Below are 27,258 nucleotides of genomic sequence, written 5' to 3' on the forward strand. Positions count from 1 at the left end.
TGGAAGTCAGACTGTTATCTTTCAGGCAGTGCCAGAAAGTGAAACTTGACAGTTGCTGGCTGTGCTGGGGCTGAGTCAGGCTGCTGGGGTAACCACATCCCCAGGCACTCCTCCAAGGAAGGCAAGGGGAAGTGGAAGAAGCAGGCAGCTTTAAAGCAGAGCCATCACAGAAATGGGAGGGAGAAGAGACAGAAATCATAGCAGAGTCAGAATCCACATGAACCCTATCCCTGAGAGAGGTGCAAGGTAGCAAAAGGATTTCAACTGTCACTTATGTGAGCACATTCTCACCTGGCTGCTCTGATGCTGGGATACTGGGGCTGGTAGCTAGGAATCAAGAGGCAAGGAAGCCAAGTAGCTGCAATCCCTCTCTAGGAAAAGGGTCCTTGCAAAGTGATTGGGAAAGGGCACAAGTCCTCAGCATCTGGGGATGTCCCACGTCAGGTGTGAAGTAAAGGTATCCATCCCCTCAAGGAAGGTACTGTACATCAGCCAGGCAAGTCGACCACCATGGAGAAAGGTCTCCAGTACCTGAGGGAATCAGCTGTGCTCGAGACGGTTTATGGTGATCTGAACGATGACCAGGTACCCAAAGATCCAGATGAAATTTGTTCCACATGGTGGAAGTTTATACAGAGCACCACTGTTGTGTGCCAGCATGCTGGCAGTGATGAACTGGATTGATGGGATGGGACCAACAGTGTTTAGTGTCCGGCTAACTCCAGAATTATGAAGACAGTGGACTAATGGCATGCAGGCCCCTGTTTGCTTTCCCTTGCAGGGGCGTCCAGTCCACCTGGAATCGATTGCCCCAGGGGTGGAAACGCAGCCCCACTGTTTGCCTGGGACTGATCCAGGCTGCACTGGAACAGGGGGAAGCTCCTGGGCACCTGCAATACCTCAATGCCACCACTGTGTGGGGTAACACAGCAGAGTAAGTGTTTGAGAAAGGGAAGAAAATAAACCAAATTCTTCTGTAAGCTGGTTCTGCTATAAAGCAAAGCAAGGTCAAAGGACTCACACACGAGATCCAGTTCTTGTGAGTAAAATGGCAGGGTGGATGTGATCAATTAGATAACAGCTATGTCCCCACCAACTAACAAGAGAGAAACACAAGCTTTCCTAGGCCTTGTGGGATTCTGGAGAATGCATGCTCAGTCAGTTTGTGACTCTATATTAAGAGACTCGCAAGAGGGACTGTGATGAGTGCAGCCCTGAGCATCAACAAGCTTTTTTGAATGGACTAAAGAGGAAACTGCTCGTGCAGCAGCTCTTGGGGCTGTCTGTGCGAGGCCAGCTATGCAAAACCTGCTTTACACTATACCTAGGGAGCAAAGTGTGATGGTTCTACCCCGCAGGGCTGCTGAGCTCCACCACAGTCGCTCTCTCTCTCCCTCTCTTCAAAGAAAAAAGGGGCAAAAATATGATGGAAAGGGCTCGAGGGCTGAGATAAGGACAGGGAGATCAGCCAATAATTATTGTCACGGGCAAAACAATCTCAGCACAAGGAGGTAAATACAATTTATTGACCTAGCAGACTGCAGCGCTGAGAAACTAAAAGGAAACTATGGACACCTTCCTCCCACCCACCCTCTTCTGTCTTCTCCTCCCAAGTGGTGCAGGGGACACGGGAATGGGGGCTGCAGTCAGTCCCTGATGTTTTGTCCCCGCTGCTGCTTCACGGTCCCCCTCTGCCCCTTTCCTCAAATTTCCCCCTTTCCTGCTTTTCCCCCTTTCCTCAATCTGTTCTCACAGCATTGCTCACTGGATTGGCTCTGGACAGCAGCGGGTTCCTTTGGAGCCATCTGGAGCTCACATAAAACATAATACAGTGAGTATTAGCAGAACAATAACCAGGTGAAACATCTTGTTGAAGATTCCTGTGACAGCTGGTGACCATCCAAACAAAATGTCCCACCAACGGTGTCTCTCATCTCTCTTTACTCTTTCCATCACTTGATGTATTTCTTGTCTTTTGTCCATTTTCTCGAATTTGTGTCATCAGCCGCTTCAGGTCCTCATGTACCAGCAATTTCTTCACCAAGGTGAGGTTCATTCCAATAGGAGTAGGCAGCAGTTCATGAAGCAGAATATAAGAAGCAGAATTTTAGGTTGGATCTTAGGAAGAACTTCTTTACCGAAAGGGTTGTTAGACATTGGAACAGGCTGCCTAGAGAAGTGGTGGAGTCACCATCCCTGGAAGTCTTCAAAAGATGTTTAGACGTAGAGCTTAGGGATATGGTTTAGTGGGGACTGCTAGTGTTAGGTCAGAAGTTGGACTCGATGATCTTGAGGTCTCTTCCAACCTAGAAATTCTGAGAAATTCTGTGATAATTAGATGCAATAAGTTGATAAGAAGTGGCAGGAGCTGAGTATTTAAAATCACATCCTAGAATTTTGGTAAAATTGCAAACACAAACATTAGAGTGATTACTGGTATTTACCATTGTATTATCTATGACTATAGAATTCCAATGAGTTCTCATGCAAACACAACCTTTCCCAATATATACAAGTACAGTTTCAAGGCTTTCATTAGGATGTATCTCAAAGTGGCAAATATTTTGCTCAGTGTCAAGACAAATGTCTTGGGCACAGATGAAACCTTTTTGCTCACGCACAGCACATGCATTTACATCAATTGTTTGCCACTTTCCTCCCTTTTGATGGGCCCATACTTTATGCTTTATCCTAAGGAGCATGGTTCCATTACGATTGAGTCCTAATGCAATGATCGGATATACATTGTATACGGTGGCATTACTTATGGTAAGTATAAAGGCATAATGGGTAAAGTTGACTAATTGCCACCATGCTTGAAACTCTTTTTCAAATTCTGAAGCATTATCCCAAATCAATTTTCGAATTTCAGTGGGCAAAGTTTTTCCTTCTCCCTCTCTACTAATAGCTGCTGCTACAGATTTTATCCATAACTGAGCTTGGATGCAGCTCAAGGCAAGGGAGGTATTGCCTTGGGTTTTTCCAAGGGCATTTACAATTAATTGATGATAATTTTCCACAATTTGTTCCCAATGGGGCAAAACGTCTGATAGAAGCCATTGATTTGCTCCTAAAGCCAATAAGGATGATTTTATTGGTGGTTCCAGTTTCCTTAGGTCATCTGTAGTAGCAGTTATTCTGTTCATTAGGACCTCAGCATCAATGCTATTTAATATACCTAATCCTTTTCCCAATAACCCAGTTGCATCCCATGGCATGCGCTGAGATTGTTTCAGAGAACGTCCATGTAACCATGCTAACCAGCCGCTGTAGACAGTTCTCAAAAAGGTGGTACATTGTACTGGGTCTGGCTGGAATGTTAACTTTCCCGGCAGCAGCCCATACAGTGCTGTACTCTGCACTTGTAGCTAGAACGGCAGTGTTATCACCCCAGTGTTGTTTCTACTGCTGAGCAGCAGTGGCACAGCATTGGGCCTTTCTCTAACCCTCCTAGGGGGTGGGCAAAAAGTGAGGAGAGAAACATCACTAGGGCAGCTGACCTAAACCAATCAAAGGGATATTCCATACCATGTGATGTCACACTCAGCAATAAAAGGTGGAAACAGGAAGAAGAGGGGAGGGGTGGGCTCTCGTTGAGAAGACGTCGGTCCTCCTCTCGAACACCGGCTGCGTGCGTTGAGGCCTTGCTTCAAGGACGTGGTCAATCATTGCTCATTTGTGGAAGTAGAGAGTAATTTCTTTCCTCTGCACTTTCATATAGCTTTCATTTTTTTTTGTTTGTTTGTTTTCCTCCTTTTTTTTTTTTATTTTTCCTTTTCCCCTCCTTTTTCCCCTTTCCCTTTTTTTTCCCCTTAGTTAAATTGTTTAGTTCATGGTAGTCTTTATTTAATTATTATAATTATTTCCCTTTAATTAAATTATCCTTATCTCAGCCCGTGAGTTGTTCTTTGCTTTACTTCTCCCCCTCCTCATCTAAAGGAGGGGGAGTGAGAGAGCGGTTGTGGGGTTTAGCTGCCCAGCACGGTAAAACCACCACATACATTTTGAGTTGATTTCAGAAATTTTAATGTGCAGCGCTAGCTCTACCCTTTTTAGGGACCAACTAAGGTTAAAGAGAATTTGTTGTTGCCCCACATTTTTAATTATGTAAGGAGCTGTGTTGAAGATGGAAGGAGTTAAACTAATGGGAGGCTGAGTTGGTTCGTTTTCAAGTATCTGCGGAGGCAGAGGCTTCTTACCCTTTGTACTCGATGATGTTTCTGTATTAACCATGAATTCAAATAGTAATTCTGTGCCTCTGTAACCCCAAAGACAGTACACAATTATAAGTTTGGTGAAATTACCAGCAATCAAAATTTGGTTCAGTTATTTTGGTATTTCAGTCGGCCGATTATAAGTGGATCCATTAGTTATTCGGCAACCAATTTGTATTGTCTGGCCAGACGTGGCTTCAAGTTCAGCCATTCTTAGAGAATCGTTCCAACTCCATTCATCTTTTGAAAATATTTTGTTTCCACGTAGAACTAAAGTAGAGAGATTTAGGTCCTTTCTGTTTTGAGATGTTCCAGTGACTGTGCTATACTGTGACAATACATGGTTAGATGCCACGGTGAAACACCTCAGCTCCATGCACAAACACAGTAGCTAAGTTTCCTTTAAGGCCTGTAATTGCATCAAGGTCAGGGTAAAGCATAGCATTATTAATCCAAACTGTTGATTCGTCATCCTCCAGCTGTCCATATACAGTTCGCTCAGGGTTCCTGTGAACACAAAAGAAAGTAGAATATGCTCGGTTGTATTCAACTGGCAGGGTTAGAAAGAGGGTGAAATAGCAATCTTTGTTTTCCCATGCATAGAGATATTTGGGAGTAGTTAGCACTTTTACTACTGTTAGATAATCCACTGTAAAATGCCATTGCCTGGTTGGTTTCTTTACTGGCCACACCAGTGAATTGTAAGGTGAATAAGTCCTTTCAATAATGCCTCTTTCTTCCAATTCTGTTACCACCCCGTCAATCCCCATAAGTGCTGCTGCTGACAACAGATATTGCCGAACATTAATGATTTTAGCGGGGAATAAGGATATGGATGTTTGTAACAGGCTCAGTCTCACAGTGCCTGAATCCTTTTGATGTGCCGCGAAACTCCACACAGTTCCATCAGGGAGTTTCCACATACGACCATGCAGTATGTCAAATCCTAAAATATTAGTGTATGCAACACCAACTAATACTTCTACCCTGGTTAATTTTTGTTCCTCTGGCAACCAGAGTGAAATTTTCGCAGTGGGGCATTGTTTTTCCACACCATTGATTCCTGTGAATTTAACCCTGTGTTGACCAGGTGTTATGCTCAGGGTTTGTGCCGTCTCATGTGTAATTACTGACATTTGGGTCCTGGTATCAATAAGAAAATTTGCCAATATTTTTGGGGGTTCAACAGGAATGGCAATGATAGGGTCAGAGTGTTCATAGAGAGCCATTGAATTGCTAATACCCGGCGAGTAGGGTGGATCACTGCCCTCCCCGGGCATAGGAGTTTTTTTGCTGACACCACAACTCACTCCGTTCCCTATTAGGTTTGAACCTCTCTTTGAATTTGGGGTATCTGGGATTTTGAGTGTGGATTTGGTGGACTCGCCGAGAGTGGTCTTGGGATTTAATACTGGCTGAACTTATCCAGCCCATTCGGACAAATTCACTACAGGCGGGAATGGGGGAGTTCAGATTTCGCCTACAGCCACTATCATCATCCCTACGAGCAGCTTGTATGCGATCTTGGGTGTTTGCTACAAACATCTTAAGACAATCAGTGAGTCGACAGATGAGAGGGGTTAATTGAACTGGGTCAATAGGAGCTAACATCGGGGATTTCGTTAATTCATCTTTCATATATCGCCTGAATGCAGGCTGCTTTCTGTACTGCTACAGTCAGGTCAGCTCCTGGTGTGGTGGTTAAAAATACTCCAGGTCTCCAAAAGCCTCCTACCTCTTCCTCACTCAACATCATTCGACCTCCTCCTTTAAGAGAAACTCGACACACATACTCAACTTCCGATTCCCCTGACCGCCTTGAGAACTTCTCTTGTATTTTAACCAACTCTGCCGGTGACCACGGAATCATTCGCACAGTAGTATGGATTTCATCATTATCATCAACAGCAGTCTCAGTCTTAACCAAAGGCCTCAAGGAAATCAGTTGAGGTTCAGAATCAGAAATCTCTTCAACACCATCATCACTGTCAGACCAGAAATCACTATCCCAGCTTTCAGGCTATGCACTATGCAGCAATCTACGAATCTGCTTGACTGTAGTGCAAGGCTGTACTTTATTTAACAGATGACTAACTGTCGTGGTTCCGCTCGAGTGGGCAGCCGAGCTCCACCACAGCTGCTCTCTCACTCCCCCTCCTCAAAGAGGAACGGGGAGAAAATATGTGAAAAGGGCTCAAGGGTTGAGATAAGGACAAGAAAGTCACGCAATAATTATTGTAACGGGCAAAACAGACTCAGCATAAGAAGATAGTAAGATTTATTTGTACTGGGTCTGGCTGGAATGTTAACTTTCCCGGCAGCAGCCCATACAGTGCTGTACTCTGCACTTGTAGTTGGAACAGCAGTGTTATCACCCCAGTGTTGTTTCTACTGCTGAGCAGCAGTGGCACAGCATTGGGCCTTTCTCTAACCCTCCTAGGGGGTGGGCAAAAAGTGAGGAGAGAAACATCACTAGGGCAGCTGACCTAAACCAATCAAAGGGATATTCCATACCATGTGATGTCACACTCAGCAATAAAAGGTGGAAACAGGAAGAAGAGGGGAGGGGTGGGCTCTCGTTGAGAAGACGTCGGTCCTCCTCTCGAACACCGGCTGCGTGCGTTGAGGCCTTGCTTCAAGGACATGGTCAATCATCGCTCATTTGTGGGAAGTAGAGTGTAATTTCTTTCCTCTGCACTTCCATATAGCTTTCATTTATTTTGTTTGTTTGTTTTCCTCCCTTTTTCCCCTTTCCCTTTTTTTTCCCCTTAGTTAAATTGTTTAGTTCATGGTAGTCTTTATTTAATTATTATAATTATTTCCCTTTAATTAAATTATCCTTATCTCAGCCCGTGAGTTGTTCTTTGCTTTACTTCTCCCCCTCCTCATCTAAAGGAGGGGGAGTGAGAGAGTGGTTGCGGGGTTTAGCTGCTCAGCATGGTAAAACCACCACAGTCCTTTTTGGCGCCCAACGTGGGGCTCGAAGGGTTGAGATAACAATAGAATTGATTAAACGCATACAACTAACACACTTGCTTGCTAGTAACCATGTTCATTGCCCTGTTAATAATAATAGCTTTGTTCATATGTCATGCAATCCGTGTCATATTCTCCTTTCTCCTATATATCCGATCCGACAAAGTGCTACAATCTGTGCTCACTGTTTTTAATTCGCTGTGCTGCCAAGCACTGACCTTGGTTTTAATCTGGAATTCAGGCTCTGCGCTGTTATCATTTGGGTCCCATGGAAACTATCTTTCAGAGAATATTCAGAACTACACTGCCTTCCTTTTCTCATCTGGACACCAGTTTATTAATAATATCAGGAATGGTACCTTTCCCTTCTTTCACAGTGGGCTAATTACAACAGTTTGGGAGTATTTTGAAGATCCATCTGTAACCCATGTACTGCTATTTCTAATTCTGAATAACAGGTTTCATTTTCTCTCTAAGATTAGTCGATTGTTTAGAAAACTTATTTGGGAACCTGTCCCGAAACAGTCTTGTGGTGAGTGGCACGGTGTGTGGGATGATGTTAGCAGATACCTGTCACGAGTGTCTCCTCCAATAGCTTTGAACTTCACCCCTGAGCAAGTGCTAAATCCTAAAAACTTGGTAGAATGTTTGAGAGTTGTATGTCCTGACCCTGATAATGCTGGAGAACAACAGCTTGCAGCATTGTGCTGGGTCCTGGTTTATTCCTATCAAACACTGTTTAACATCATCCAGCAACTTGAAGAGCGGGAGGAAGTCTCTGAATCTGATGACCAAGTAACACACACTGTGGCTGACCCAGAGGACCAACCAACTATGGTATCAGTCGCCCCCATAGTCAAGTCAAAACAATGGAAACGGAGGTCAGCTCGTTTAGTAAGGGAAGAAGGCTCTCCTAAGAAGGAGGGAGAAGGGGAATTGGCAGGCACCTCTAAAGCAGAGCCATCACAAAAACAGCAGGAAGACGAGACGGAAATCATAAAGGAATCAGAAATCACTCGATCCTTATCCCTGAGTGAGATGCGAGAAATACGAAAGGATTATGGTCGACGCCCAGGTGAACACATCCTCACTTGGCTGCTCTGATGCTGGGATGCTGGGGCCAATAGCCTACAATTAGAAGGCAATGAAGCCAAGCAGCTGGGATCCCTCTCTAGAGAAAGGGTAATCGACAAAGTAATCGGGAGAGGAGCACAGGCCCTCAGCCTCTGGAGACGACTCCTGGCAGCTATGAGAGAAAGATATCCCCATAAGGAAGATATTGTATATCACATAGGCAAGTGGACCACTATGGATAAAGGTCTCCAGCATCTGCGGGAATTAGCCGTGCGGGAGATGATTTATAGTGATTTGGACAATGCCCAGACACCTCAAGACCCCGATGAAGTCCAGTGCACAACATCCATGTGGCATAAATTTGTGCGGAGTGCACCATCAGCACATGCCAGTACCCTAGCAGCAATTCGCTGGGACGAGGGAATGGGACCAACAATGTATGAGGTGTCCTGCCAGCTTCAACAATATGAAGACAATCTCTCTGCTCCGCTACAGTCCTGTGTCTCAGCTGTGGAGAAACTGTCTAAAGGACTTGACAAGCTCGTGGAACAAGTATATTCCCCCTCATTTAGACAGAGTGATACTTCAGCCACTAAGAATCAGCATTCGCCTGCTCAAGAGAGAGAGTACCCAAGACGTACACCATGTGGCACCTTGTGGTTTTATCTGTGTGACCATGGGGAAGATATGAGGAAATGGGATGGTGTACCTACTTCAACCCTAGCTGCTCGGGTACGTGAACTGAAAGGAAATACAGCAGCAAAAAGAGGGGCTCCTAAGAGAAATGCTGCTCCAGTTTCTATTGGGCAGTACCCCAGAGGCAGTAGAAGAGCTGATGTTATTCTTGACCCTGATGAAGGGACCTCTACCTCTCATTTGCAAGAATTAAGTGGCAGACGCTCCAGCCAGGACTAAAGGGGCCCTGCCTCTGGCCAGGTAGAGGAGAGGGATAACCGGATTTATTGGACTGTGTGGATCCGATGGCCTGGCACATCAGAACCACAAGAATACAAAGCTTTAGTGGACACTGGCGCACAATGTACCTTAATGCCATCAGGCTACCAAGGGACAGAACTCACCTGTATCTCTGGAGTGACAGGGGGATCCCAACAACTATCTGTACTGGAAGCTGAAGTGAGTCTAACTGGGAACGAGTGGCAAAAGCATTCCATTGTGACTGGCCCAGAGGCTCCGTGTATCCTTGGCATAGACTATCTCAAAAGAGGGTACTTCAAGGATCCAAAAGGATACCGGTGGGCTTTTGGCATAGCTGCTTTGAGCACAGAGAAGATTAGGCAGCTGTCTACCCTGCCTGGCCTTTCAGAAGACCCTTCTGTTGTAGGATTGCTGAAGGTTGAAGAACAACAGGTACCAATTGCTACTACAATGGTGCACCGACTGCAATATCGCACCAACCAAGACTCCCTTATTCCCATCCATGAGTTGGTTCACCGACTGGAGAGTCAGGGAGTAATCAGCAAGACTCGCTCACCCTTTAATAGTCCTATATGGCCAGTATGAAAGTCTAATGGCGAGTGGAGGCTAACAGTGGACTATCGAGGCCTGAATGAAGTCACGCCACCACTGAGTGCTGCAGTGCCGGACATGCTAGAACTTCAGTACGAACTAGAGTCAAAGGCAGCCAAGTGGTACGCCACAATTGATATTGCTAATGCATTTTTCTCCATCCCTTTGGCAGCAGCATGCAGGCCGCAGTTTGCTTTCACTTGGAGGGGCATCCAATACACCTGGAATCGGCTGCCCCGGGGTGGAAACACAGCCCTACCATTTGCCATGGACTGATCCAGTCTGCACTGGAGCAAGGGGGAGCTCCTGAGCACCTTCATTATATTGACGACATCCTCGTGTGGGGCAACACAGCAGAAGAGGTTTTTGAGAAAGGGAAGAAAATAATCCAAATTCTCCTGAAAGCTGGTTTTGCCATTAAACAGAGCAAGGTCAAGGGGCCTGCACAGGAAATCCAGTTCTTGGGGGTAAAATGGCAGGATGGACGTCGTCATATTCCAATGGATGTGATCAACAAAATAACAGCAATGTCTCTGCCAACTAGCAAAAAAGAAACGCAAGCTTTCCTAGGCCTCGTGGGATTCTGGAGAATGCATGTGCCAGGCTATAGTCAGCTTGTGAGTCCTCTATATCGAGTGACTCGAAAGAGAAACTATTTTGAGTGGGGCCCTGAGCAACAGCAGGCATTTGAACAAATCAAACAAGAAATAGCTCATGCAGTAGCCCTTGGGCCTGTCCGTACTGGACCAGCTGTGCAAAATATGCTGTGCAAAGTATACTGTACACTGCAGCTGGGGAGCATGGCCTCACCTGGAGCCTTTGGCAGAAAACCCCAGAAGAAACTCGAGGTCGACCTCTGGGCTTCTGGAGTTGGGGCTATCGAGGATCAGAAGCCAATTACACCCCAACTGAAAAAGAAACACTCACAGTGTATGGGGGTGTTCGAGCTGCTTCAGAAGTTGTGGGTACAGAGGCACAGCTCCTCTTGGCACCGCGGCTACCTGTGTTACATTGGATGTTCAAAGAGAAAATTCCCACTACACACCATGCAACTGATGCTACATGGAGTAAGTGGAAAGCGTTAATTACACAGCGGGCTCGAATGGGAAAACCCAATCGCCCAGGAATCCTGGAAGAGATTATGGACTGGCCGGAAGGCAGAGATTTCGGAGTGCCAACAGAAGAGGTAACCCATGCTGAAGAGGCACCACCATACAATGAGTTGCCAGAAGACAGAAAGCAGTATGCGTTGTTTACTGACGGATCCTGCCATGTGATAGGGAGCCATCGGAAATGGAAAGCTGCTGTGTGGAATCCCATACGACGAGTTGTGGAGGCCATGGAAGGGGAAGGTGAGTCGAGTCAGTATGCAGAAGTAAAAGCCATACAACTAGCCCTAGATATCACCGAAAGAGAAAATTGGCCAGTATTGTATCTTTATACTGACTCATGGATGGTGGCAAATGCTCTGTGGGGGTGGCTGCAGCAATGGAAAGAGAGCAACTGGCAGCGCAGAGGTAAACCTATCTGGGCTGCTACCCTGTGGCAAGATATTGCTGCCGGATAGAAAACCTGGATGTTAAAGTACGTCATGTAGATGCCCGCATGCCCAAGAGTCGCGCTACTGTAGAACAACAGAACAACGAAGAAGTAGATCAAGCTTCGAAAATTGAAGTGGCTCAGGTGGACCTAAACTGGGAACATAAGGGTGAGCTGTTTGTAGCTCGATGGGCCCATGAAACATCAGGACATCTAGGGAGGGATGCCACTTATAGATGGGCTCGTGATCGAGGGGTGGACTTGACCATTGAGGCCATCACACAGGTTACCCAGGAGTGTGAGACCTGTGCTGAAATCAAGAAAGCCATGAAGGTAAAATCTCCCTGGAACAGGGGGAGATGGCTAGGGTTTCAATATGGTGAGGCCTGGCAAATTGACTATATCGGACCACTTCCAAAAACCCGCCAAGGCAAACGGTATATACTCACCATGGTAGAAGCAACTACTGGGTGGCTGGAAACATACCCTGTAAACCATGCCATGGCCCGAAACACTATCTTGGGCCTGGAAAGACAAGTATTGTGGCGTCATGGTACACCAGAGAGAATTGAGTCTGACAATGGGAGTCATTTCCGAAACAATCTTGTTACCTCCTGGGCAAAGAGACATGGTATTGAGTGGGTGTACCACATCCCTTATCACCCACAAGCCTCTGGGAAGGTTGAGAGGTACAATGGACTGTTAAAGACTATGTTATGAGCATTAGGTGCTGGGACGTGGAAACAATGGGACACAAATCTACCAGAAGCCACTTGGCTAGTTAACAATAGGGGGTCTGACAGCCATGCTGGTCCTGCCGAAACAAAACCCCTACACACTGTGAAAGGAGCTAAAGTTCCCGTAGTGCATGTAGGAAGGTGGATGGGGAAGGCAGTGTGGGTTGCTCCTGCCTCGGGAAAAGGCAAACCCACTCGTGGGATTGTCTTCGCCCAAGGACCAGGGTATACCTGGTGGGTTATGCAAAATAATGGGGATATCAAGTGTGTGCCTCAAGGAGATTTGACATTGAGAGAAAACTAATCTGTAATCTAAGTTATATGTTGTAGGAAGATGCTGTAGGATCAACGACAGGTCAACGTTACAAGGAGCCGGGCAGTGCAACAAGGACTTGAGCTAAGCTGGTGCTCGTGTCCAGACATCCGACTCTGCCTGCCTTGAGTGGCCACTTTGGCAGATGAAGACCTAATCATCAACAGTTCTTATGAACATTTTCCAAGAAAGACCTATGGAATGAAAAGATACACCTGCCTATTAATCCTGTCCTGTTAAATCCTTGTCCTGTTAAAGGACAAGGAATAATGATAAGAACGCTAGTATGCTGAAGTATGGGGATCTGAGTGTGACACAAATGTTATGGAATAAGGGGTGGAGGTTGTACTGGGTCTGGCTGGAATGTTAACTTTCCCGGCAGCAGCCCATACAGTGCCGTACTCTGCACTTGTAGCTAGAACAGCAGTGTTATCACCCCAGTGTTGTGTCTACTGCTGAGCAGCAGTGGCACAGCATTGGGCCTTTCTCTAACCCTCCTAGGGGGTGGGCAAAAAGTGAGGAGAGAAACATCACTAGGGCAGCTGACCTAAACCAATCAAAGGGATATTCCATACCATGTGATGTCACACTCAGCAATAAAAGGTGGAAACAGGAAGAAGAGGGGAGGGGTGGGCTCTCGTTGAGAAGACGTCGGTCCTCCTCTCGAACACCGGCTGCGTGCGTTGAGGCCTTGCTTCAAGGACATGGTCAATCATCGCTCATTTGTGGGAAGTAGAGTAATTTCTTTCCTCTGCACTTCCATATAGCTTTCATTTATTTTGTTTGTTTTTTTTTTTCCTCCCTTCTTTTTATTTTTCCTTTTCCCCTCCCTTTTCCCCTTTCCCTTTTTTTTCCCCTTAGTTAAATTGTTTAGTTCATGGTAGTCTTTATTTAATTATTATAATTATTTCCCTTTAATTAAATTATCCTTATCTCAACCCTTGAGTTGTTCTTTGCTTTACTTCTCCCCCTCCTCATCTAAAGGAGGGGGAGTGAGAGAGCGGTTGTGGGGTTTAGCTGCCCAACACGGTAAAACCACCACACATTAACCTCAGTTGATGTTCCTGCCCCGCCCCCCCCCCCCCCTCCCGACACAGAGAAACTTGCTCTGTTTATAGGTTGTGCCCCTGCACAACCAAGGTAAACGACCTGATGTGGTCTTCTTGGACTTCAGCAAAGCTTTTGACACATTTGGATGTAGGAGTAGAAGGTGTTTGGAGCAAATTTGCTGGCGACACCAAGCTTGGAGGAGTTGTGGACTTTGTTGAGGGTGGAAAGGCCTTGCAGAGAGACCTGGACAGAATGGAGAGCTGGGTGATCACCAGCCACATGAAGTTTAAGAAGCGCAAGTGCCAGGTCCTGCTCCTGGGACGGGGCAACCCTGGCTATACGTACAGACTGGGGGATGAAACGCTGGAGAGCAGCCCCACTGTCCTGGTTTCAGTTAGAACAGAATTAATTTTCTTCCTAGTAGCTGGTGGAATGCTGTGTTTTGGCTTAGGATGAGAAGAGTGCTGATAACGCCCCGATGTTTTAATTGTTGCAGAGCAGTGCTTATACCAAGCCAAGGACATCTCAGCCTTTTGCTCTGTGCTGCCAACAGGCAGGCTGGGGGTGCAGTAAGAGCTGGGAGGAGACAGACCCAGGACAGGTGACCCAGACTAGCCAAAGGGGTATTCCATACCATCTGACGTCATGCTAAACAATATCTAGGGGTGGCTAGCCGGGGGGAGGGGGCCAGACTGCTCGGGGTTAGGCTGGGCATCGGTCAGCGGGTGGTGAGCAATTGCATTGTGCATCACTTGTTTGTACATATTATTAGTAGTAGTACTATTATCATCATTGTATTATTATTATTATTATTATTGTTATTATTATTTTCCTGTCTTATTAAATTGTCTTTATCTCAACTCACGGGCTTCACTTTCCATTTCTCTGCCCCGTCCCAGAGAGGGAGGGGGGAGGGTGAGCGAACGGCTGCGTGGTGTTTAGCTGCCGGCCGGGTTAAACCACGACAGTCTTTTTGGCGCCCAACATGGGGTTCAAAAGGTTGAGATAACGGCAGATCTGACCAGAGTGTGTTAAACTAAAATTGGTATAAGTATTAGACCTGCTTAATAGTCACTTGTCATAATGCTGATTTCTTTAATCTCAGCTCTGCTGTGTCTGTTTTCCAAATTGAGTATTATAGCACGTTATTTTCCGTATGTGCTCTCTGTCATGTTGTTTATCCTCTCCAGGCCCTGGTTTCAGACCATTATGGTACTGTGTGTTGTATCAGTGGCTTATGAGATGATGAAATATCTGGCCATGACTCTAACCTGGTATTTGTACTCAGTAACATCTTCGACTCTATACTTTGGAAACTGTATTTTGGAAACTATTAGCAATTATATCTGTTGCCTTTTTTCATTAGGGAGTCAATCTGTGGAGGGGAAAGGGGAAGATATTTTTTCTTGATCACTCTCCCTTTCTCCTTCACCACCCCTGTATCCTCCTTGATCACTCTCCCTTCCTCCTTCACCACCCTCTTATCCTCCGAGCTTATTACAATAGCTCTCCAAGATATTGAATATCCTTGGGATACTCAGACCAGCATAGTCTTGTTTTCCTGCCTCCCGAATGCGCTTCAGATTCTGCTTAAAGTTAAACAACTACTTAGGAAGCTCATCCGGAGATCTGCCCGGAGGCAGTATAGTTGTGGGTGGCAGGGAGTATGGGAAGATATGGGCAGGCATCTAGAGCAGTTGGCATCCCCAGTGTTTTGGAAATTCACCCCTGAACAACTGCAAAATCCTCAAAAACTGGCAGAATGCTTGAAAAAAAGGAGTCACGATTCTGGAAGTTCCAAAGTAACACAAATCATTGTAACATGCTGGGGCCTGGCTCATGCCTATCGAGCTGCCATGGATACTGCTATCAACTTAGTGACAGACCCTGTGGCCACTCCAAGTCCCGTGACAGATCCAACGGCCACTGTGACCCCTACGGTGGACTCTGCAGCTGCTCCAGTCCCAGCTTCTGCAGATGCTCCAATCCCAGCTCCTGCAGCCACTCCAGTTCCAGTTCCTGAAGCTGCTCCAGTTCCAGTTCCTGAAGCTGCTCCAGTCCCAGCTCCTGCAGCCGCTCCAGTTCCGGTTCCTGCAGCCGCTCCAGTCCCAGCTCCTGCAGCCGCTCCAGTCCCAGCTCCTGCAGCCGCTGCAGTCCCAGTTCCTGCAGCTGCTCCAGCTCCGGTTCCTGCAGCCGCTCCAGCTCCTGTGACTGTGTCAGAGAAACAAGCTGTAGCAGTGCAAGTTGACCCTGCAGAGGGTATTCCAACCTCTGTGGCAGACCCTGTAACAAGGTCAGAGAAACGAGCAGTAGCAGTGCAAGCTGGCCCTGTAGAGAAGGTGAAAAAATGGTATAGAGATTCAGGTCGTTTAGAACGCAGAGAGTCTTCTGCCAAATCTAGGTATAGAGACGATGGAGAGGACGACGACGACGCTGGGCCATCAAGGATTCAGGAGGAGGAAGATGAGGATGCCGAAAAATCAACAGTAACTACCCGAAGCCTAAACGAGCGTGAGTTACAAGATGTGCGAAAAGATTTTGGTCGCTGTATAGGTGAGCAGCTTGTCACCTGGCTGCTCCGACGCTGGGACACTGGAGCCAATTGTGTGGAATTAGACGGCAGGGAAGCCAAGCGACTGGGATCCCTTGCTAGAGACGCAGGCATTGACAAAGCAATTGCAGATGGAGCACAATCTCACAGCCTCTGGAGGCGTCTCTTCTCAGCTGTGAGGGAAAGGTATCCCTTCAAGGAAGAACTTTTATGTCTACCAGGCAAGTGGACCACTATGGAGAAGGGAATCCAGTACCTGAGAGAATTGGCCGTACGGGAAGTGATTTATGAGGATCCAGACCTCAGACAAACATCCAAAGATTCAGATGAAGTCAGGTGTACACGACCCATGTGGCGGAAGTTTGTACGGAGTGCACCATCATCATATGCCAGCTCATTGGCAATAATGGCCTGGAAAGAGGATGAGGAACCCACAGTGGATGAAGTGGCTAAACAACTCTGGCAGTATGAAGAAAGTCTCTCCTCTTCCTTACAGGCCTGCGTCTCAGCTGTGGAGAAACTTTCTGAAGAGTTCCACCAACTTAAAGAGAATCTATCTTCCCCCCCACCTGAACCAACAAGTGTCCACCGACCAAAAGAGAACACTGTGGAGAAACTTTCTGAAAAGGTTCACCAACTTGAAGAGAGATTATTCTCCTCCGCACCTGTACAAAGCAGTGTCTCAGCTATCAGGGGTAGTCGTTCATTGTTGAGGGATTTCTTGAAACAGCAAAAATCCCATGGCTTGCTGTAGCTGAGCAAACCAAGCTACCAGGGCAACTATGAGAAGTTCCCATGACAGTGTTCCCACATCGCCCAATTGAGGAATTCAGGAAAATATTGTTACCAGTAGCTGGCCTCAAGGACAAGGTCTATGTGACTGCTAATCACAAGGGGGTTGTTTTCTTGCAGGTGGGGTTGTTTTCTTGTAGCTGTTTGTCTGAGTGCTTTTGACCAATAATCTTGTGTGAAACACTGTCCACCCCTGTTAAGTTCTCTATAAAAGTTAGGCTATTCGGGCAATAAAATGGAGCATGATCTGACTCTACGGTGTGTCTGTCGTGCTTTCGACCGTGCTTCCTGCAACATATGGCGCCCGAACAGGCTGAGACCTGAACAGGACCCGAACGGAACATCGCAGCTTCGCCGGGACAAACATCGCAGCGCAGCGGGACACCAGCGGCGCCGGCACATCCGAACGCAGGTAGACCAGGAGACCAGCGGCGCCGGGACCAGCGGCGCCGCGACCTCGCCACGCCGTCGGGACTTCGGAGCGCCCATCCGACCGGCGCTTGAGCGGACCGGACACCGGCCCAGAAACACGGTACACAGGACTCACGGTGAGGCGTGGTATTCCCGCTGAGACACGCGGAAAACCGCAGGGAACGGGGTTTTGCGGCGGGACGTGGAATTGCGGAGGGCCGCGGGAATTAGAGTTGCGGCGGGACGTGGAATTTGCGGAGGGCCGCGGGAAACGGAGTTGCGGCGGGACGTGGAATTTGCGGAGGGCCGCGGGAATTAGAGTTGCGGCGGGACGTGGAATTTGCGGAGGGCCGCGGGAAACGGAGTTGCGGCGGGACGTGGAATTTGCGGAGGGCCGCGGGAATTAGAGTTGCGGCGGGACGTGGAATTTGCGGAGGGCCGCGGGAATTAGAGTTGCGGCGGGACGTGGAATTTGCGGAGGGCCGCGGGAAACGGAGTTGCGGCGGGACGTGGAATCGCGGAGAGACGCGGAAAAAGGAATCGCGGAGAGACGCGGAATCGCGGTGAGACGCGGAATCGCGGAGAGACGCGGAAAAGGGAATTGCGGTGAGACGCGGAATCGCGGAGAGACGCGGAATCGCGGTGCGATACGGGCCATCCGAGATCGAGTTGCTACGGGAGACCAGAGGCGTCAGTGGACAACGGTAGTCGACTCTCACCGTGTGGCGAGTCGGCACAGAGCAGAGGGACGGACATCAGGACCCTGCAGCCTGTCTGACGTAACCATGGAGGCAGCAGCGGCTGTGCTGCTTCTCTCTAGCATTCCTTTTCTAAGAGGTTTACCTTGCAATTGAAAAAAGACTATTCGTCCCCAGATCGGTGTTATAACTATGTTTCTGGATAACATTCCGTGGGGTTGCCACATTCTACAGACTATTAATGACGAATTAGCTCTATTGCGGGGCAGGAGGGCAGAGACGCAGATTACCCTGCCAAATGGCCACCGGCAGGCTGTTTCACAAACAGCTTCTAAGGTTGCAGCCGGCACTGCCTGCAGCCGTATAGCAGACGTTACACTCTCTTTCCTAACTAGTAATCATGTGTCTCATCCATTTGTGGTGAATGGTCAGTGGCAAAAAGAAAAGGGGGAGAGTAAGGGGCAACAAAGACAGAAACGGTACCAGGAGGATGCCACTGACACTAACAGTACGGGTAATAGGAGTAGTATAAGTGACACAGGTGCGGGGCAGCAGCGGGCGCTGCCGCGCTGCGGGGCACTCTGCCTGCTGCTTGCCCTCACCTGCCTGTGCACTGCTGCCGACGGTGCTAGAGCAAAATGTGAAGACTGCTCAGATGGCAGTGATGAGAGTGCTTGTGTGAAGAAGACGTGTGCTGAATCTGACTTTGTGTGCAACAGTGGTCAGTGTGTGCCAAATAGATGGCAGTGTGATGGGGATCCGGACTGTGAAAATGGGTCTGATGAGAGTGCTGAGCTGTGTCATACGAGAACATGCCGGGTAAATGAAATCAGGTGTGGTCCTCAGTCAACCCAGTGTATCCCAGTGTCCTGGAAATGTGATGGTGAAAAGGACTGCGACAGTGGAGAAGATGAAGAGAGTTGTGGCATTGTGACTTGTAGTGCAGCAGAATTCACATGCAGTAGTGGGCAATGTATTTCCAAAAGCTTTGTCTGCAATGTTCAAGATGACTGCAGTGATGGTAGCGATGAGTTGGAGTGTGCACCTCCTACCTGTGGTGTTCATGAGTTTCAGTGCAAGAGTTCTACCTGCATCCCTATCAGCTGGGTGTGTGATGATGATGCTGACTGCTCCAACCACTCGGATGAATCTTTGGAGCAGTGTGGCCGCCAGCCTGCACCTCCAGTGAAGTGTGCTACGAGTGAGGTGCAGTGCGGCTCAGGTGAATGTATCCACAAGAAGCGGCGATGTGATGGAGATCCTGATTGCAAGGATGGAAGTGATGAAATTAACTGCCCTTCTCGGACCTGCAGGCCAGACCATTTCAGATGTGAAGACGGGAACTGTGTCCATGGGAGTAGGCAGTGCAGTGGTGTGAGAGACTGTCTGTATGGCACTGATGAAGCAAACTGTAACAATGTTATTCAGTGTTCTGGACCTGGCAAATTCAAGTGCAGAAGTGGAGAATGCATAGATATCAATAAAGTGTGTAACCAGCAGAGAGACTGCAAGGACTGGGGTGATGAGCCCCTGAAGGAATGCATCATAAATGAATGTGACTGTCCAGCTGGGTTTGAGTTTATAGACAAGAGAAACTGTGGAGACATTGATGAATGTCAAAACCTTGGTATCTGTAGTCAAATGTGTATCAACCTGAAAGGTGGCTACAAAAGTGAACGTAGCCGTGGATATCAGATGATTCCTGCTACAGGAACCTGGAAAAGGTCATACTGGTACAAAGACACAAATAACACCTGTGATTGCAATGACGCTGCTAAGCAGGGTTTAGGGGTTTGTAGCATGGAGACAAGGGGTAACAACTACAGTGTTTGGAACAATTGTACAGCTTTGGCCTTACCTCCTGATGTGCTTCTGATTTGTGGGGATGGGGCCTGGCAAGGTATCCCTGCAAATGCTATCAGATGTCCATGTTACATAGATAAACTCATTATATTTGCTCCTAGCTTGTTACAGTTGCGTGAGATCACCAGACATAAATGGACATTGCTTGCATTGGATTGCAATGATAATGTTGAATTGTGTGGGGTTGCAGCTAGAGCGGCATTAGCAATTTCAGTGCCTGGAGTGGCATCTGCGGCCGCATGTAACAACTTAGAAAAATTGGTATGCTGGGCCGAGAGGCAAGCCTATGCCACGACAGAGATACTTGAGGAGATGTTACCAGATCAAAATAGTCTGCAACATCTGCTTTTACAGGATCAAGCTGCTATTGACATCTTGCTTTTGGCTCAAAGGAATGGGTGTGAGGACTTTAAGGGAATGTACTGTTTAAACCTTTTTGATCATAATGTGTCAATTCACAAATCCATTACTTTCCTGAAAGAGCACATGAGAAAGATTCAATATGGTATCAATCCTTTCAATCAATGGTTCACTGACTTGTTTGAAACAAAGTGTAGATGGTTGCTGGGTTTAATCACAAGGGGATTAAGGATTTGGTTTATGGTGGTGGTAATCATCGTTGTGTGTTGTAAGTATAGCTAAAGAGTTACTTGTAAAACTGCTGTGTCAGGCTTGGTTTGCTCAAAAGAAGAAGGGGGAATTGTTGAGGGATTTCTTGAAACAGCAAAAATCCCATGGCTTGCTGTAGCTGAGCAAACCAAGCTACCAGGGCAACTATGAGAAGTTCCCATGACAGTGTTCCCACATCGCCCAATTGAGGAATTCAGGAAAATATTGTTACCAGTAGCTGGCCTCAAGGACAAGGTCTATGTGACTGCTAATCACAAGGGGGTTGTTTTCTTGCAGGTGGGGTTGTTTTCTTGTAGCTGTTTGTCTGAGTGCTTTTGACCAATAATCTTGTGTGAAACACTGTCCACCCCTGTTAAGTTCTCTATAAAAGTTAGGCTATTCGGGCAATAAAATGGAGCATGATCTGACTCTACGGTGTGTCTGTCGTGCTTTCGACCGTGCTTCCTGCAACAGTTCATCCACACAAGGAAGACGATATGGTGGGTACTCACCCTGTGCCACCCTGTGGTTTTACTTACGAGACCATGGAGAGGACATGAGAAAATGGGATGGAAAATCTACCGCGACCCTAGAGGCACGGGTATGTGAGTTGCAAAAGAAAACAATCAGGAAAAAGGGGTTCTCTGAAAAGTTTGCTGCTCCAACTTCCAGCAGACAGTCCTTCAAACACAGAAACGAAGAAGATTCCGACCAGGATTAGGGAGTCCCTGCCTCCAGCCAGGGGGAGGAAAGGGATAATCGAGTTTATTGGACTGTGTAGATTCGATGGCCTGGCACATCAGACGCACAGAAGTATAAGGCTTTAGTAGACACGGGTGCACAATGTACTATAATGCCATCGAGCTATAAAGGACCAGAGCCCATCTGTATTTGTGGAGTGACAGGGGGATCTTAGCAGTTGACTGTATTGGAGGCTGAAGTGAGTCTGACTGGGAATGAGTGGGAAAAGCACCGTATTGTGACTGGCCCGGATGCTCCATGTATCCTTGGCATAGACTATCTTAGAAGAGGATATTGCAAGGACCCAAAAGGGTTCCGGTAGGCTTTTGGTATAGCTGCCTTAGAGACAGAGGGCATTAAACAATTATCTACCTTGCCTGGTCTCTCAGAGGACCCCTCTGTTGTGGGGTTGCTGAGGGTCAAAGAACAGCAAGTGCCAATCGCTACCACAACTGTGCACTGGCGGCAATATTGCACTAACCGAGACTCCCTGATTCCCATCCATAAGCTAATTCGTCAATTGGAGGGCCAAGGAGTGATCAGCAAGACTCATTCACCTTTCAATAGTCCCATATGGCCAGTGTGAAAGTCTAATGGCTAGTGGAGACTAACAGTGGACTATCGTGGCCTGAACGAAGTGACGCCACCACTGAGTGCTGCAGTGCCGGACATGCTGGAACTTCAGTACGAACTTGAATTGAAGGCAGCCAAGTGGTACGCCACAATTGATATCGCTAATGCATTTTTCTCCATCCCTCTAGCAGCAGAGTGCAGGCCACAGTTTGCTTTCACTTGGAGGGGAGTCCAATATACTTGGAATCGGCTGCCCCAGGGGTGGAAACACAGCCCTACCATTTGCCATGGACTGATCCAGTCTGCGCTAGAGCAGGGGGAAGCTCCTGAACACCTGCAGTACATCGATGACATTATTGTGTGGGGTGACACAGCAGAGGAAGTTTTCGAGAAAGGGAAGAAAATAGTCCAAATCCTTCTGAAAGCCGGTTTTGCCATAAAACAAAATAAAGTCAAAGGACCTGCATGAGAGATCCAGTTTTTAGGAATAAAATGGCAAGATGGAAGTCGTCAAATCCCAATGGATGTGATCAACAAAATAACAGCTATGTCTCCACCAACTAACAAAAAAGAAACACAGACTTTCCAAGGTATTGTGGGGTTTTGGAGAATGCACATCCCAAATTACAGTCTGATTGTAAGCCCGCTCTACCAAGTAACCCGTAAGAAGAATGAGTTTGAATGGGGCCCTGAACAACGACAAGCCTTTGAACAAATCAAGCAGGAAATAGTCCATGCAGTAGCCCTTGGGCCAGTTTGAACAGGACCAGATGTAAAGAATGTGCTCTACACTGCAGCCGGGGAGAACGGCCCCACCTGGAGCCTCTGGCAGAAAGAACCTGGGGAAACTCCAGGTCGGCCCCTGGGGTTTTGGAGCCGGGGATACAGAGGGTCTGAGGCCCGCTATACTCCAACCGAAAAGGAGATATTGGCAGCATATGAAGGAGTTCGATCTGCTTCGGAGGTGGTCGGTACTGAAGCGCAGCTCCTCCTAGCGCCCCGATTGCCGGTACTAGGCTGGATGTTCAAGGGAAGGGTCCCCTCTACGCATCATGCAACTGATGCTACATGGAGCAAGTGGGTTGCACTGATTACTCAGCGGGCTCGAATAGGAAACCCCAGTCGCCCAGGAATATTGGAAGTGATTATGGACTGGCCAGAAGGCAAATACTTTGGGATATCATCAGAGGAGGAGGTGGGTCGTGCTGAAGAAGCCCCAGTGTACAACCAGTTACCAGAGAATGAAAAGAAATATGCCCTGTTCACTGATGGGTCCTGTCGTATTGTGGGGAAGCATCGGAGATGGAAGGCTGCTGTATGGAGTCCTACACGACGAGTTGCAGAAGCTGCTGAGGAAGAAGGTGAATCGAGTCAGTTTGCAGAAGTGAAGGCCATTCAGCTGGCTTTAGACATTGCTGAACGAGAAAAATGGCCAGTTCTCTATCTCTACACCGATTCATGGATGGTAGCAAATGCCCTGTGGGGATGGTTACAGCAATGGAAGCAAAACAACTGGCAGCATAGGGGCAAACCCATCTGGGCTGCTGCATTGTGGCAAGATATTGCTGCTCGGGTAAAGAACCTGGCTGTGAAAGTACGTCACGTAGATGCTCGTGTGCCCAAGAATCGGGCTACTGAAGAACATCAAAACAACCAGCAGGTGGATCAGGCTGCTAAGATTGAAGTAGCTCAGGTGGACCTGGATTGGCAGCATAAAGGTGAATTATTTATAGCCCGATGGGCCCATGACACCTCAGGCCATCAAGGTAGAGATGCAACATATAGATGGGCTCGTGATCGAGGGGTGGACCTGACCATGGACGCTATAGCACAGGTTATTCATGACTGTGAAACATGTGCTGCAATCAAGCAAGCCAAACGGTCAAAGCCTTTTTGGTATGGAGGACGATGGCTGAAATATAAATATGGAGAGGCCTGGAAGATTGATTACATCACACTCCCTCAAACTCGCAATGGCAAGCGCCACGTACTTACAATGGTTGAAGCAACCACCGGATGGCTGGAAACATATCCTGTGCCTCATGCCACCGCCCGGAACACTATCCTGGGCCTTGAAAAGCAAGTCCTATGGCGACATGGTACCCCAGAAAGAATAGAGTCAGACAATGGAACTCATTTCCGAAACAACCTTATAGACACTTGGGCCAAAGAACATGGTATTGAGTGGGTGTATCACATCCCCTATCATGCACCAGCCTCCGGGAAAGTTGAACAATATAATGGACTGTTAAAGACTACATTGAAAGCAATGGGCGCTGGGACATTCAAAAATTGGGATACGCATTTGGCAAAGGCCACCTGGTTAGTCAATACTAGGGGATCTGCCAACCGAGCTGGACCTGCCCAATCAAACCTGTTACGTACTGTAGATGGGGATAAAGTTCCTGTAGTGCATGTAAAAAATATGCTGGGTAAAACAGTCTGGGCTACTCCTGCCTCAGGAAAAGGCAAACCTATTTGTGGAATTGTTTTCGCTCAGGGACCCAGATACACTTGGTGGGTGATGGAAAAGAATGGAGAGGTCCGGTGTGTACCTCAAGGAGATTTAATACTGGGTGAGAATAGCCCATGAACTGAATTGTACCATGTTAATTACTATATAATACCGTATGTTATCACTACCATGACTACTATAGGTGACTAATTAGAATGTATGGAAAAAAGTGTAACCTGAGCATGACATAAATGGTATGGAATAAGGGGTGGATAGATGTCCTGGTTTCAGTTAGAACAGAATTAATTTTCTTCCTAGTAGCTGGTGGAATGCTGTGTTTTGGCTTAGGATGAGAAGACTGCTGGTAACACCCCGATGTTTTAATTGTTGCAGAGCAGTGCTTATACCAAGCCAAGGACATCTCAGCCTTTTGCTCTGTGCTGCCAACAGGCAGGCTGGGGGTGCAGTAAGAGCTGGGAGGGGACAGACCCAGGACAGGTGACCCAAACTAGCCAAAGGGGTATTCCATACCATCTGACGTCATGCTAAACAATATCTAGGGGTGGCTAGCCGGGGGGAGGGGGCCGGACTGCTCGGGGTTAGGCTGGGCATCGGTCAGCGGGTGGTGAGCAATTGCATTGTGCATCACTTGTTTGTACATATTATTAGTAGTAGTACTATTATCATCATTGTATTATTATTATTATTATTATTATTATTGTTGTTGTTATTGTTATTGTTATTTTTATTTTCCTGTCTTATTAAACTGTCTTTATCTCAACTCACAGGCTTCACTTTCCATTTCTCTCCCCCGTCCCAGAGAGGGAGGGTGGAGGGTGAGTGAACGGCTGCGTGGTGTTTAGCTGCCGGCCGGGTTAAACCACGACACCCACAGAGAGGGGTCTGGGGGTTGTGGTTGACAGCAAGTTGAATATGAGCCAGCAGTGTGCCCTGGCAGCCAGGAGGGCCAACCGTACTCTGGGGTGCATCAGGCACGGCATCGCTAGTTGGTCAAGGGAAGTGATTGTCCTGCTCTATTCTGCGCTGGTGCGGCCTCACCTCGAGTACTGGGTGCAGTTCTGGGCACCACAGTACAAGAAGGACATTAAACTGTTGGAGAGTGTCCAGGGGAGGGCGATGAAGACGGTGAAGGGCCTAGAGGGGCAGATGTATGAGGAATGGCTGAGGGCACTTGGCCTGTTCAGCCTCGAAAGAGGAGGCTGAGGGGGGACCTCATCGTAGAACAGCTTCCTCACTAGGGGGAGCGGAGGAGCAGGCGCCAATCTGTTCTCCTTAATCACCAGTGATAGCACCTGTGGGAATTTTGTCAAGCTGAGGCAGGGGAGGTTTAGGCTAAACATCAGGAAGAGGTTCCTTACTGAGAGGGTGGTCGCACACTGGAACAGGCTCCCCAGGGACGTAGTCACTGCACCAAGCCTGTTGGAATTTAAGAAGCACTTGGACTGTGCGCTTAGTCCCATGGTCTAAAATTTTGGGTAGACCTCTGTGGTGCCAGGAGTTGGACTTGATGATCCTTACGGGTCCCTTCCAACTCAGGATATTCTATGATTCTATGATTCTGTGCATAATCCCAAAGTCAGGGCAGCATACAATTGGTGGCCCTGGCCTCACAGAGCACTTGGCAATCCTTGATAGGCTACTGCGATAACGCACAGCCACGTGCCCAGGGCGTGCTGTGCTGATGGCAGTATTTTTTCAATCCAGATGACTTGCAGCCTGGTGCTATAGTGCTGAACAAGCAATATGTACTATCAAAGGTTAGAGTTCTGCCTTGCTACTTTCACAGCAATCCCTGTTTCACATTGGACCAACCTAACTGTTTAGTTCTAACACATACCCGTCCATTGGGATTTATTTCTTTTTCATCATTCTCTGTAAATAAATTCATTGAGACTGTTATTCTTTTTTCACAGGTCTTCAACTGCAATCCTAATTTGACTATTCAATCTCCCCCTAATTAATCCGTTCCTGCTTCAGGTACATGTAACAATTGCCAGGTGACCCTTTTAGTCTCCCAGTTTAATTCAGTAGACGCAAAAAGTGACACCAACATTCCAGACCTCTCTCCCTCCTTCTTCACTGACCTTGGCGTGCTCAGGGGAAGGGTCTTCACCTGGGCTAGGGTCATCCCAAGCTGTGGGTGTGTTGTTGAGCATTACAATGACATTACAACGAGCAAAGCATACCTTCACACAATACCATTCCTCTCCTTTTGCCAACTCGGCCCTATTCCCCTTGGCATGTCGATTACCAAATCCATGTTCCTTATATTCCATACCGTATGATGTCACACAGTAATAAAAAAAAGGGAGGAGAATAAAATAGGAAATAAAAAAGGTAAAATAAAAAAGGGAGAAGAGGGGAAGGAGAGGGGGCCTCTCATTATGAACACTTCTGTCCTCCCAAACAACCGCTATATGCATTGAGGCCCTGCATCCTGCGATTTAGCTGAACGTCATTCATTGATGGGAAGTACACAGGAATTTCTTTTCTGTCTCCCTGTGCTTCCGTGCAGCCTTCGCTTGTGTTTATTTTTCTGCTTGTTTTGTTTTTTCCTTCTTTTCTTTTTCCTCTTCCTTTCCCCATTAATTAAATTAGACTAAATTAAATTGAATAAAATTAGATTACATTAGATTAAATTAAATTCACTATCTCAGTCCATGAGTTTTTTTGGTTTTGTTTTTGTTTTCTTTTTTGTTTTTTTCCACATCTTCTTCAAAGGAGGGGGAGTGAGAGCACATTGTGGTGGAGTTCAGCTGCCCAGCAAAGTAAAACCACCATACCCCCCTGGCTGGGGCTTGGGATGCAGATGCCCCAGCAGCCTGGCTCAGCCCCAGCACAACCAGCAGCTGCCAAATTTCACTTTCAGGTGCTGTATCATCTAATGGCCTGACTTCCAAGAAAGAAGAAAGCCTCTCCCTGCTGTGTAAACAGAAAGCTTCAACCAGTGCAGAGGCCTGGGGCTCTGTAAGGGGTGGGGTAAGAGCTGGACTTTGGCAGTGCAAGAACTGGGCTGAGGCGGTGCAGCAGCTGGGCTGAGAGGCTGCTGGAGCTGGGCTGAGGAGGTGCAGAAGCTGCAGAGCACCAGGGTGGGCAGGTAGGTCCCCGCTGACT

General features: G+C 47.5%; 1 protein-coding gene across 1 annotated transcript; it reads left to right on the forward strand.

Annotated features, from left to right (window-relative positions):
- Window positions 1-510: 510 nt before the first annotated feature.
- Window positions 511-26,105, forward strand: LOC116487534 (very low-density lipoprotein receptor-like). The gene is made up of 5 exons (XM_032184532.1): window positions 511-620; window positions 782-934; window positions 17,086-17,305; window positions 18,402-19,673; window positions 26,058-26,105. The coding sequence occupies exons 1-5, from the start codon at window positions 511-513 to the stop codon at window positions 26,103-26,105; spliced, it is 1,803 nt and encodes a 600-aa protein (XP_032040423.1).
- Window positions 26,106-27,258: the final 1,153 nt, after the last annotated feature.

Source organism: Aythya fuligula, chromosome 3 (genome assembly GCF_009819795.1).
Source record: "Aythya fuligula isolate bAytFul2 chromosome 3, bAytFul2.pri, whole genome shotgun sequence".
Taxonomy (NCBI): Eukaryota; Metazoa; Chordata; class Aves; order Anseriformes; family Anatidae; genus Aythya; species Aythya fuligula.

What these genes read in the sequence shown, in the direction of transcription:
- LOC116487534 (XM_032184532.1), top strand. Translation starts at nt 511, where the DNA reads ATGGAGAAAGGTCTCCAGTACCTGAGGGAATCAGCTGTGCTCGAGACG. An exon ending in GATGAAATTTGTTCCACATG is followed by an intron (nt 621 to 781) that starts GTGGAAGTTTAT and finishes TTTCCCTTGCAG; the next exon opens with GGGCGTCCAGTCCACCTGGA. An exon ending in GTGTGGGGTAACACAGCAGA is followed by an intron (nt 935 to 17,085) that starts GTAAGTGTTTGA and finishes GCGCCCGAACAG; the next exon opens with GCTGAGACCTGAACAGGACC.